The 12,735-nt window shown below is 53.4% G+C and overlaps 1 protein-coding gene across 2 annotated transcripts; it reads left to right on the forward strand.

Moving 5' to 3' along the window:
• Positions 1 to 276: 276 nt before the first annotated feature.
• YTHDF1 (YTH N6-methyladenosine RNA binding protein F1) lies at positions 277 to 12,023 on the forward strand. Of its 2 annotated transcripts, XM_052650507.1 has the most exons (5): positions 277 to 386; positions 623 to 647; positions 1,666 to 1,745; positions 7,286 to 8,800; positions 11,754 to 12,023. In XM_052650507.1, exons 1-5 carry the CDS (start codon positions 360 to 362, stop codon positions 11,778 to 11,780), a joined length of 1,674 nt encoding a protein of 557 aa, XP_052506467.1. In that variant the 5' UTR covers positions 277 to 359; the 3' UTR covers positions 11,781 to 12,023. The 2 variants fall into 2 exon arrangements, with proteins under 2 accessions (XP_052506467.1, XP_052506468.1); XM_052650508.1 differs by lacking the exon at positions 623 to 647 and having other exon boundaries at positions 290 to 386.
• Positions 12,024 to 12,735: the final 712 nt, after the last annotated feature.

Consider the following 12,735-nt stretch of genomic DNA (forward strand, 5'->3'; position numbering starts at 1 on the left):
CGCGTGGCTACCGTCGACCTCCCGGCCTGCCCCGCGCTCGCTGACGTCGCGCCGCCTGGTCCCCGCCGCTGCCGCTGCCGCTGCCGCTGCCGTCGCCGTCGCCGCCGCTGCCCCTGCCGCCGCCGCCATTGGAGTCGGCGCCGAGTCAGTGCGTCCCGTCCCGCTAGCCGCCTCGCGCCTGCCCACAAGCGGCCCGCGCGCCCGGCCGCCGCCGCCGCCGCCGCCGCCCGGCCGGCCGGCGCCCGGGGAGGAGGCGGCGGGCTCGGGGCCGCGAGAGCTCGGGTGACAGGCCCGGCCTCGCGGGGAGGCCCGAGCCGGCGGGCGCCCTGGCCCCGCGCCGCGCCGGCTGTTAATGAAGCATGTCGGCCACCAGCGTGGACCCCCAGGTAGTGGCGGGACCGCGGTCGCGGGGCCGGGCGGCGGGGTCGCCGGGGGCCGCTCGCGGGGCCGGGGTCTGGGTTGCGGGTTAGGGCTGGGGTCACGGGACCAGAGCGCCGTCGTCTGGGGCCACGGACCGGTTCGGGCCGGAGCGCGCCGCCCGCCGGGAGGGGTTCTCGTGGATAAGTTGTGTTTCTTCTCCCCGGGTGCTGTCCGTTCGCATGTCCGGCCTGCGGCGAATCAGAGAACAAAAGGACAAGATAATAAAGGTGAGCGAAGTCGGGACGACAGCCAGGGACCGGGGCGGAGGGGCCTGGGAGCGGAGGGGGCGGCGCTCGCCGAGACCCCGGTGCACGTGTATGGGGGAGAGCGAGGTCTCCGAAGCGGCGGCCAGGACCGCGGAGTTTTCCTTTCTCAGCTTCAGGGAGAGAAAACTTCTGCTTTTGATATTGGGGGAGATATTGGGGGAGACGAAACAGGTCAAAAACAGGGACTTTTCAAGAAGTAAGTAAATCGACCGGGAGAGTAATTCCGTAGTTCCCTCTTTCCGCAGGGTAGTGGGGGGGAAGAGAAGGAGGCCAGGGGCTGAGCGACCCTCCTGTCCGTGACCCCAGGCATGGGGCTGGCCCCTTGGCCCTGTACTCTGGTGCCTTACCCCAGTAGTTCAAGCCTCTGTCTTTTAAGTGTCTTATAATCTCTTGGAATAGTCTGGCTTGGGGTCCACCCCCAGAACTCACTCCTGGGAAAACTGGTGACGCTTCATGTTTACTCCATAGACTATTTTGAAACGGGGTGTGTGTGCCTCGGGTGTAACCAAATAGGGTTATCACGTTTGGAGATTGGAGAAGGTCCAGCACTTCTTTACCTTCCCCTCCTTTCCTGGCTGAGTGTGGTGACAGTGGAAAGTAAGAGTGCAGCCAGATAATAGTTCAGAGACGTCCAGTTACAGCTTCCCAGCCTCACTCCTCACTGGGCATACAAAGACCTTTGAATGCATCACCTTTACCAAAACCGGGTTATGAGTTCCTGGCATTATCTCATCTGCACCTCTATTTTGTTAGTGTCTACCAAATTCCAAATAATTTTCGTAAAAATCGTAACCTAAGTTATTGAAAGTTTTGTATCACTTTTCTGATTAGCTGTGTATCAATTCTGAATCTCTGTCCATTTTTAAAGTAAAAGCAATTTCTAGAAGTTGATGGACATAAACTTGACTTTTTCCTATTTCCATGATTAAAAGCAAGGTTTTAAGAATTCGAAGGTAATATGTTGCAAATTCTCTTGCAGTACAAAATGGTTCTTTGCATCAGAAGGATACCGTTCATGACAATGACTTTGAGCCCTACCTTTCTGGACAGTCAAACCAGGTGAGTTTATCTTTTTATAACATGTTTGCATTTATTTCAACTGAGCTTTGAAAAAAGTAAATACACCTTTACTACTGTATTTCTTACTTTATCATCCTAAACAACAGAGATGCAGACCATAAAGTACTAAAGGTAAAGTAAGAAGCTGACAAAGGCTTGTTTTGAAGAGCAGCATCACATGGAAGGTGGGGCATGAGCGCAGTGAAGCTGGTCTTCTCTCTGGAGGAGATGACATCCCACTGGGGCTGGCAGGCATGCAGCATTCTAGTTGGTTGGTCTCAGCATCGCCGGGTCAACGATGGCATTGCGTTTGACAAAGTGGAGCTGCACTTATTTCTCTGAAGCTTTCCAGAGACTTTGTTTTTTTGTTTTTTTTTTAGCTCTGAGCAATTGGAATTTTGGTCTAGGAGCAGCTAGAGCAGGACTCTAGAGTGAGGCTCCATCTTTGGGTTCTTCAGGCCACTGCTGACTGTGACACGTTCTTGATGGCTTGCCCTCCCTGTGCTCGGTTACTTTTCTCTAGAAGTTGAAGAGGTGACTCCTGAAAGAGTTGTGGGCAGGGTGAGACTACAGGGTGCCCTTAGAGCCCAAGGCAGTACCTAATGGGTTGTAGTCATCCATTCTCTTAAGTGTTGTTTTCTTAGCCATGGCAGTAAGGGGATTGTGAATTGAAGTGCTTTCTGTTTGGGGGGCCATCTTGCACACTAGAATGTTTAGGAGCCTCCTGGGCCTGCATCCATGAAATGTTATCCATGCCATCCCGTGTGACAACCAGAAATGTCACAGGTATCTCCTGGGGGGCTGTGTTGTCCTGTCTAAAACCACAAGGTCAGTTTGAGTTCAAGTTTAAACACAAAGTCTGTTACTTTTAAAGTGCATGGTGTATGTTTGCTTTAGAATCAAATGAGGCTCTGCCTCTTTCCTGTGGAATGAAGCTGGGCTGCCTGTTTCCTTGCTTGTCTGCTCTTCTCTGGAGTGTCTTAGGGCTTTTCTCCATTCTCCTTTTTCCTCCTCCACTTGGCAGGACAGAGGCTGAGAGCCACACACACCCCACCCCACCCCACCCCACCCCACCCCACCCCACTCCACTCCACCCCACTCCACTCCATCCCCGAGAACCCACACCTCCTCTCGGCAGCACAAGAGACTGCTCAGTGATGGCCTTTCAGCCAGAGGCGTGGCAGGCAGTTGAGCAGACTTAAACTTATTTCTCTTGCGTGATTTGCTCCAGCAGCGTTATGTATTAAATTTTAACCAAAAATATCGGGAGAGGAGGTTGCTTCACTTAAAACAAATTTTCATAAGGTAGGATGTTTTAAAAAGGAGTAGATGGCTTTTTTTTAAGTTTATTTTTGACTGCTCTGGGTCATCTTCATTGCTCCCTGTGGGCTTTTCTCCAGTTGCAGCAAGCGGGGGCTACTCTTTGTTGTGGTGTGTGGGCTTCTCATTGTGGTGGTTTCTCTTATTACGGAGCACGGGCTCTAGGGTGTGCGGACTTCAGTAGTTGTTGCACATGGGGTCAGTAGTTGTGGCCCACGGGCTCTAGAGCACAGGCTCAGTAGTTGTGGTGCACGGGCTTTGTTGCTCTGTGGCATGTGGGATCTTCCCAGGGCAGGGATTGAACACATCCCTGCATTGGCAGGCGGATTCCTAATCACTGGACCACCAGGGATGTTTGAGTAGGTGACTGTCCGATGTCAGTGGAGTACTCTCAGCTGTCTTACTCTGGGGAGGCCATTTGGAAAGACTGGGTTAGGTTGGTGCTGTCAGTGGACACTTAAAAAATAGCCCCTTCATTCTGCATGTTAAGATGTGCGGTTCTCAGCAAGATGACTAGACAGCACATCACTTAAGAGGGACTCTGTTGAAAAAACTCTTGATTGAAAGTAGACTGTCCAGAAATGCCCAATTGTGTAGGAAGCGTGCCACTCAGGAGGGCTCTTAGATCCTAGTCTTCCTGGCCTTTTCATATTAGGAACACAGACTGTGAGAGCCAGAGAGGTTCTGCTGTGCCCAGTGGCAGAGCCAGGCTGTGGACTGAGGGGCGGGACTTCTGTCACAGCGTGCAGCAGGGTCCATGGGTCCTGTGTGTCCCACTCCTTTCTTCACCAGGGCTGTGATGCCATCAAGAGTCCCTCCTCTAGATGTGGGCTCTGCTGCTATATCCCTCCAGGCTGCTAGTGAGGAGGCCTGAGTGGTGATCGGTGTGGCCAGGAGCAGTGAGGGCCCACTTCCCATCTGTGCGCTCAGTCTTTACTGAGGTGGTGTTGACACAAGATGAGCTGTATGTGTTTAAAGCTGTATGTGTACGCATGTGTACCTGTGGAGCTGTTGCTAAGATGGAGGTTGTGGGCATATCCATCAGCCCTGTGATGCTTTCTTACCTTTTTTTAACCCAGACGTGGTGTGCAGTAGCCAGTTGGAGACACTGTTTTTCTGGTTTGTGAAGCCTTAAGGCTTCAAATGATTCGGAAAACGTTTAAAAGCACACCTGTCAGTTGAGTTGGGTGACTTGTACCCGTGCTCTGGTAGGTCTGCCTTCCTCAGAAAGGCCGGGGTCCCTGCTTCTGGTATGTTTTTCTTCCTAGTGGCCTCAAGGAGCATCCTTATGTAGCAGCTCTGGATCTGCTTCTGTGACTTGAAATACTCATCAGTCAGTATTTTGGAAATGATGAGGGTAGAGAAAGCATGGGGGAGGACAGCGGGGCTGGGGTAGGGGGCCCAGGGGCGAGGGTGAGAGGCTTTGGGTGAGGCCCTGGGGATTCCGTGGTACCTCAGCTGGTAAAGAGTCTGCCTGTAATGCAGGAGACCCTGGTTCAGTTCCTGGGTCAGGAAGATTCGCTGGAGAAGGGATGGGCTATCCACTCCAGTATACTTTGGCTTCCCTGGTGGCTAAGCTGGTAAAGAATCTGCCTGCAATGCAGGAGACCTGGGTTCAGTCCCTGGGTTAGGCAGATCCCCTGGAGAAAGGAACAGCTACCCACTCCAGTATTCTGACCTGGAGAAGGCCATGGACCGTATTGTCCATGGGGTCACAAAGAGTTGGACACGACTGAGCAACTTTCACTTTCACTCTCTGGGGCTACCAGATTGTCCTGACTTTGCTCTCCTGAGGGCCTTCCTGCTTTCCGGTTCTCTGTGTTTACCTCTGAAAGGTAAGGAAAGACTGAAAGGACCCAGAAAATTCCTGCTCAGAGTTTTGGAGACAGTGCCTCCGAGTTTGGTGTGAGTGTTACTGGCTGACAGAGGGCCGAGTATGTGGACGAAGGGGGCCCCGGGGCTCAGCATCTTCCCTCAAGCATCTGGTTGTTGGCAGACTCCGCAGCATCCCTGCTTGTGTTGATGCTGACAGAAAGGGGGAAAGTCACCTTTTTCACTTTTCCTCTTGAATAATTCAGTTGTTCTGGGTGTAATGAGAAACATTCACCTCCTAAGAAAAGAATGTTGCGTAAATTTACTCGTTTCAAGTTCTAGTGCTGATTCATTGGTAGTCAGTTTAAACCCATTTGGGAACCTTTTCGAAAGCTTTGCTGTTGGTCGTGTCCTCTGATGAGATGTGGGCAGAGCCCCTCAAGTGCTGGGGGGTGTTCCTCCACCTGTGGAATCAGCATGGCATCACCTCGAGACCTCATGTCTGCTGTTTCTCACATGCCATCCTGCGAGGTCCAGCTGGCTTGTCCCTGTGTGAATGCTCCTCAACGTGCTCCACAGGTGTTGTGTGTGTCTTGGGCTTCTGGAGGCTCTTTTCTGTTTCCCCTCCAGTCCCGTCTTTTGGTCACTGTAATGGTTGAGTCATTGTATCGTTTGTGAAACTTAAAGCATTTGAGTAATTTCAGAATTTCTTTCTTCTCAGCAAAATGAATATAGGGATCAAACATTTCAACTTTTATAAAGGTGATTCTGGTCATTGAGAATGAGAGACTCTTTTTCCTAACGTGGTTAAGTTTTAAGTATAAAATAACTTAATTGTAGAATTAATTTATGGGTTTATTGTGTTTTACTGTTTGGGTTTTGAAGAAAGGTCGCCTGGGCTGACCGTCAGCAACTATGAGTTTTTACTGTTTGGAGTGTCCGTTTTGTTTATCACTTTAGATTTGGTCACGAGGGGGTGCCCCAAGAGTCCAACACTTGGGGATGGTTTTTCTCCCATCACTGGACTAATTATACCTTGAGGCCCTGAATTATACAGAGGCTATAATTAGACGTCTCATGTGTGAAAGCAGTCGTCAGGGTGGTTTTACCTGAGTCTTCCTTAAGAGTTTGTTCTGTACTGCTCCTTTGACTAAACCCGTGATATAGCTGTTGTATCACAGAGGTGTTGGTGTGCTCAGAGGAAGTGGGCAGTTTGTTGTATCCCTTTGGTCTCTGTACCCATGTCCCTGGCGGGTAAGCTTGAGCCTCCTGACCTGGGTTACATGGCTGACTAAGCAGACAGCGTGTTTGCTGTCTCAGGAGCCCAGCTGGGGAGCATGTCTGTAGAGCCTGAGGCCGCAGTCAGGCGGGCTTCTGAGGGGCTGAGGTGATCACGAGCAGCCTGAACCCTGGTCGGCCCCACAGCCTGGCTAACAAAGTGAGCACAGCTCAGTTGCCCTGTGACCTGGAGCCTGGACATTTGGCCTAAGCACCATGTACGGAAGGTCTCGAGCCCCGTCTTTGTGGGGAGGGGATGCAGACCACCGCGAGGAGGGCACCGCAGGTTCCCTGCTGGTCCCAGCAGCTTCACCTGTTACTCTGCTGCTTCGCTCTCAGAGTTTGGAGGGAGATCTGGCTGATGTGGGATTGGGCAGCCAGTAAGATGGGAATCCAAATATATGCGGTTCCCAGTGCTGGAGGTCACTGTACGCAGCCTGCTTGTGCCCCGTGGTCCTATGGGGACAGACAGTGTCAGGAGGGGTCAGGCAGGGCTGGTTCGGAGCCCAGCTCTCCCAGTAAAGGGGACCCTGGTATGTGGAGACGCTATGGAGACTTGCCCATCCCCCATAGCTGGGTCCCCTCTGAGAGCCTGCCCAGGAAACAGTGGAGACTGAGGGGGCCAGACCTCTTTGGGCTCGGGGTTGGGGGTCCAGGAAAATGTCAAGAAAAGCCTGTGGAGGGGTCTCTGGAGCGGCCCTTGACAGGGGCAGGAGTCCTGAGGGTTGAGAGTGAGAAAGGTATCCACCCAGGCGCGTCATTAGCGAGCATCCTGGCTGCTGTTAGAAGCGCCTGCTGCCTCTCAAGCGCTTTGTCACTCTGCCTATGCTGCCCATGTCCTGCTCAGCGTTACTGCTGTAGGACAGAGACCTGCTCCTTAGGCTGCTTCCTGTGAGTGGTCTTAAAAATAGAGTGGCGGGGTGGGGGCTGTCTTGAGTCACAATCGTGACAAGTGGTCCTGAGTGTTTGGGTGGCCCCGTGGGTCGTCTGGGGGTTTGCCCTCTGTGTACTGCTCGGGCTCCCGTTGCGCAGAGTCAGTGCTGCTCACACCTGCGCTGAAGTGCACATGCTCGGCGCAGCAGCGTCTCTGCCATGTCACGGCCTAACTCTTCCCGTGCTTGTTTCCGCAGAGTAACAGTTACCCCTCCATGGCCGACCCCTACCTGTCCAGCTATTACCCGCCATCCATCGGATTCCCCTATTCCCTCAACGAGGCACCGTGGTCTACTGGAGGGGACCCTCCAATCCCCTACCTCACCACCTACGGACAGCTCAGTAACGGAGACCACCACTTCGTGCACGATGCCGTTTTCGGGCAGCCTGGGGGGTTGGGGAGCAACATCTACCAGCACAGGTTTAATTTCTTTCCTGAAAACCCTGCCTTCTCGGCCTGGGGGACGAGTGGGTCTCAGGGTCAGCAGGCTCAGAGCTCAGCCTACGGGAACAGCTACACCTACCCGCCAAGCTCCTTGGGTGGCACGATTGTGGACGGACAGACAGGCTTTCATGGTGATACTCTCAACAAGGCACCAGGAATGAACAGCCTGGAGCAGGGCATGGTGGGCCTGAAGATTGGGGACGTCACCACCTCTGCGGTCAAGACGGTAGGGTCGGTCGTCAGCAGTGTGGCCATGACGGGCATCCTTTCTGGCAACGGTGGGACGAATGTGCCCCTGCCAGTGTCAAAGCCGACCTCGTGGGCTGCCATTGCCAGCAAACCTGCTAAACCACAGCCGAAAATGAAGGCCAAGAGCGGGCCTGCCATCGGGGGGGCGCTGCCCCCACCACCTATTAAACATAACATGGACATTGGTACTTGGGACAACAAGGGGCCTGTGCCCAAAGCCCCGGCCCCCCAGCAGGTGCCAGCCTCCTCGGCGGCCCCCCAGCCGGCCATGCAGCCTCTGCCCGCCCAACCTCCCCTTCTGGCCCCAGCACAGCACACGGGCCCCCAGCAGCTGCCCCAGACCCGCTGGGTTGCCCCTCGCAGCAGAAATGCGGCGTTCGGGCAGACCGGGGCCCCTGGCAGCGACAGTAACTCCCCCGGGAGCGCCCAACCCAGCACAACCCCGAGCACAGAGTCCCACCCCATCCTAGAAAAACTGAAAGCCGCCCACAGCTACAACCCCAAGGAGTTTGACTGGAACCTGAAGAGCGGGCGCGTGTTCATCATCAAGAGCTACTCGGAGGATGACGTGCACCGCTCTATCAAGTACTCGCTCTGGTGTAGCACAGAGCATGGCAACCGGCGCCTGGACAGTGCCTTCCGCGCCCTGGGCAGCAAGGGACCTGTCTACCTGCTCTTCAGTGTCAATGGCAGTGGCCATTTTTGCGGGGTGGCCGAGATGAAGTCACCTGTGGACTATGGCACCAGCGCCGGGGTCTGGTCCCAGGACAAGTGGAAGGGCAAGTTTGACGTGAAGTGGATCTTCGTCAAGGATGTGCCCAACAGCCAGCTGCGGCACATCCGGCTGGAAAACAACGACAACAAGCCGGTCACCAACTCGCGCGACACCCAGGAGGTTCCCCTGGAGAAGGCACGGCAGGTGCTGCGGATCATCGCCTCCTACAGGCACAGCACCTCCATCTTCGATGACTTCTCACACTATGAGAGGCGCCAGGAGGAGGAGGAGGTGGTGCGCAAGGTGAGCCTGGCCGGGCGGGGTCCCTGGCCCAATATGGACATTGAGCAGCTGTTGGCACAGCACCTGTGTCCTTGCCAATTGTTCAGAAACACTGGGTTGCAGACTTTGTTGTAGCGGACTTGGGTGACTCGTTAGAACAGGGCTTCCCAGTCTTGGTCCAGCCCGGAACACTTAGAAATAGAGTTCTGTGGCCCCGGGGTGGACAGGCAAGGCTGCTGGGCCAGATGCTCCCACCAAGGCCCAACTGGGCATGGCCCTCAGCAGTGGGGACACTCCAGTCTAGAAGTGGCTGCTTATTTATTCTGTCTTAAAAACCCAGTATAGTGAATCTGCTCCATCTAATAAGCAGTGGGCAGGGGAGATTGGGATGCAGACAGTTCATAACTGGAGTGCGTATGTCTGGAAGCACAACAGAAGACCCTTGAACTGGTCTCTGAGCAGGTCCCCACCTCCTGTGACAGCGCACGGGGAGGAGACCGGCCCAGAAATGGGGAGGAAAGGGACACTGAGACACACTGGTAGAGCCATTTTGTTAAGAGTTGAGCCTGAGATTCTTCCTGCTGCTTTGGTATTAAAATGTCTTTTCTTTCATGAAATATCAGTTGATAACAGGTGGGTTTTCAATCCTTTACAGTCATCCATGTTTTTGTTTTTGTTTTTTTTTTTAAAGAAAAATGCTTTGCCCCTCTGGGAATTCAGTGTCCTGAGTGTTTTCTGACAGAAAGGCTTGTAAATGGGACATAAAGAGAGCACAGTGCTGGTAGTAGTTTGGAAGTTACACAGACTGACCACCCACAAAGCTTTGGAAACAGGTTGATCTGGAAAAGAGATGTCTTATTTACTTTCAGTTAGTGTGAAATGGGTATGAAATGAAATGTGGAGATGCTGAATTTGCCTGGATAGGACGTAGGTCTTGCTCACGAGACTTGAGGCATCTGGTGACCAGATGCTGGCTCTTCGTGTGTCTCACGCACTGTGGCCCTTGGTTCTGATGGTTGTAATGAGCTGAGGGGTAGACTTCTGCCCTGCTCTGGTGGGTGTGTGAAGTACCTCTTCCTGGAACTTGCCTCATGGTGATGCGCTTGCACGTTGGGAACAGGTAGATGGAGGAGCCACCCAAGCCCAGACCCTTGGGGCTCGTGGCTTCCAGCTGTTCCTCTGGGAGCCTCCTTAGCAGGACTGTCCTCTGGCTTTGCTGGGAGGCTTCCCTGGGCTGTCCCTCCCCCTGGGGCAGGGGTACTGCAGAAGCAGGCACCATGAGCCAGCCACGTTTGTCCACAGGGGTCAGTGCTAGGTTAATTCACGTCTTGGAACCCCAACTTGTTGCTGTCCTAGAGAGATCTCGGGCCTCTCTCAGGCTCGGTGGCCTGTGGAAGAGTGTGGATGGGTCTTGTCTCGGCCCCACAAACGTCTACCAGGACACTTGTCCCTGTGGCTCCTCCTGGAGTTGGCAGCTGGCACTGATTTCCTGGCAGGAATTGGGTGTGTCCTTAAAAAAGACGTGACCGAGATGAGGCTGGAAGCAGCTCCCTCATAACCTCTGAGCTTGCTGGTGGGGCCACCACCACCAGGAAGCCCACCCTGGAGATTCTTGGGTAGTCTTTTTATCAGCTGGTGTTTGAAATGACTGTGATGCTTAGAGACCTGCTGTGTTGAAAGGTAAGATGCACTTGCCTTTTGGCAGGCGTGCCGCTGTCCTTCACCTCAGCTATCCATCTGAAAGCGGGCTGGCTTTGTTGGGAAGCACCTGGTCTCGTGGCAGCTGGATCAGACCCAGGCGTGCAAGCCTCTGGGCTTTAAATCTAGAGATGGCTACTCCCTAGGGTGCTTAAAATAGTGCAGGTTTTAAGTGATAGAATCAAGCTGGAGAGTTCCTCATACGACCAAACTGGCTGTGGCCCACGCTCAGCTCTGCAGACATAGCAACTCCATGGAAAACTGGGCAGAGATGGAGGGTCAGGATTGAGCCTCTGCTGAGGAGGCAGCGATCGGCCTCTGTTGGGCTTGGTCTGAGAAGGGTCTGTTTCAGTCTCAAGGTGTGATGGTCATTGTCATGGTTAGAGGGAGTCAGGGCTGTGGGAGGAGCCCGCCCTTGTCAGCATCACTTCAGCCGCAGCCACTTTGAACTCGGAAGAGAGTCCGGCCTTGCTGTCCAGGAGGGGCAGGAACTGGTCTCTTTCTAGGAGGGTGCAGGACACACAACTCCTAGCGTCTCCAGGTCAGAGTTCAGGGTGGGGAGGCAGCTAATTCCTGGAGTCGTAGCTGTCCACCAGTCTGCCTGCTCACGCACATACTTGGGGGCTTTTTCAGGACAAGGGGACAGTATGAAAAGTATGACAGGTGCTCCTGCGGTTGACCCGCCCTGGGTGACGACATGGGGGACCAGGGAATTGGGGTCTTGTTAACCTGAAGGTATGTGAGGTCGGTTTTAGCAAAAGAGAGTGTTTTTACTGCATTACACTGTACATGTGTGGTGACTCTTGATTGTTTGAGTGTTGTGTCATCGACCAGCCTCTGCCCAGCAGGGTCCTTTCCCAGCTTCATCCTATCGAGATGGGCAGTGGCGGGGAGGGGAACGTTGCCACATTTGCAGTCGAGTCAAGTGGCATATCGTAAGGAGAGGCTGGGATGGCTTTCAGCAGGTGGGCGGACGTGGGGACGTGGAGGGCTGGAACTGTGTTCACAGGCTGCTCACACACCCGCCCTGGGAAAGGTAGTCTTGTGGGCAGTAGGAAGCAAAGTGGCCAGAGGAGCCTTCCCTGCCCAGGTTTCACTGCATGTTGGCAGTTATCAGGTGCCCAGCCCACGTGGCCAGGACCCCAAAGCTTGGAGCTGCTGTGGGTGGTGGCCAAGCGGGGAGCAGAGTCCAGATGTGGCCACAGCACCTGGACTTGGAGGCAGGTTGTCTGTGTGCGCGGTGGCCCGTGTATCACACTCTCCCCTTTCCTTCCAGGAACGGCAGAGTCGAAGCAAGCAGTGAGGGTTCAGCAAGCAGGCTCTCGTGCCGTCTGACGTGGGGCTGCGCGGCTGGAGGGCGTGTGCCTGGTGCTGTCTCCCGGCGGCGGCTCTGCTGGCCTCTTGCAGTGCTCGCCTGCTCACATCTTTATGTCCTTTGTAGTTTATGTTCGCCCAGATGAATCTGCATTCATTTGTATTTTTTCTATGTATCATATAGTATTGTAGAACTCACTAATAAAGGACTATGTTTTTGTCAGCTTATCAATCACACTGACCTAACGTGAAATGTAAGTACCCTTAAAAACAAAAACTTAATTCATCCCAAAGATTTATTATTTTGGGGGAACATTATATTCTTATATTCACAGTCATTTAACATCTTTATGTGGGACCTTTTGTCTCTCACCCTTTTTGCTTTAATACTGAACATAAGACACCATGAGTTGTCTGCCATTTTGCGTGCTGTGTTTTAAATTTGCTTCCCTTCAGGATGCTGAAGTCCCCAGGCTGATGACCGACTTGTTCAGCTGCTTTGCCATTTCTTCTGTTATCTGTCTGAGATGCTCATCTGCCCATTTGACATCTACTAGGCAGAAGGATAAATTTCAGTTTTTCAAAAAGTTTGGTGAACCTGCTCTCTCCTTGGAGCACCTGCCTCCTGCCTCCATGTGCGTCTGGGGTCTGCTGCGTTCCTGGTCGGAAGTGACCACAGGCCGGGCGCGGAGGGGTTCCTTCTGTGTGCAGACCGTCTTACTTCCCCCTTTTCTTCACTGGAGAGTCCTCGAGCTGTTCCACGTTTTTGTACCAATAATACTGAGCTTTAAACGTGAGATCTGGTAGTCCAGAGGGGTGTGATGGATGATGCTGCTGGTTGCAAAGTTCAGTGTGTGGGGTCTATAGTTTCTTTTATCCTGTTGAATGGGTAAAACAAAAAATCTTTTAGAAACTCAATTTGCTGTCATGTTTTGTGGAATGAG

Source organism: Budorcas taxicolor, chromosome 13 (assembly GCF_023091745.1).
Source record: "Budorcas taxicolor isolate Tak-1 chromosome 13, Takin1.1, whole genome shotgun sequence".
NCBI classification, from domain to species: Eukaryota; Metazoa; Chordata; class Mammalia; order Artiodactyla; family Bovidae; genus Budorcas; species Budorcas taxicolor.

Excerpts from the sequence above, each read along its gene's own strand:
- YTHDF1 (XM_052650507.1), top strand. The coding sequence starts at position 360 with ATGTCGGCCACCAGCGTGGACCCCCAG. Across the intron at positions 1,746-7,285 it reads TTTCTGGACAGTCAAACCAG|AGTAACAGTTACCCCTCCAT; the intron begins GTGAGTTTATCT and ends TTGTTTCCGCAG. Across the intron at positions 8,801-11,753 it reads AGGAGGAGGTGGTGCGCAAG|GAACGGCAGAGTCGAAGCAA; the intron begins GTGAGCCTGGCC and ends CTTTCCTTCCAG.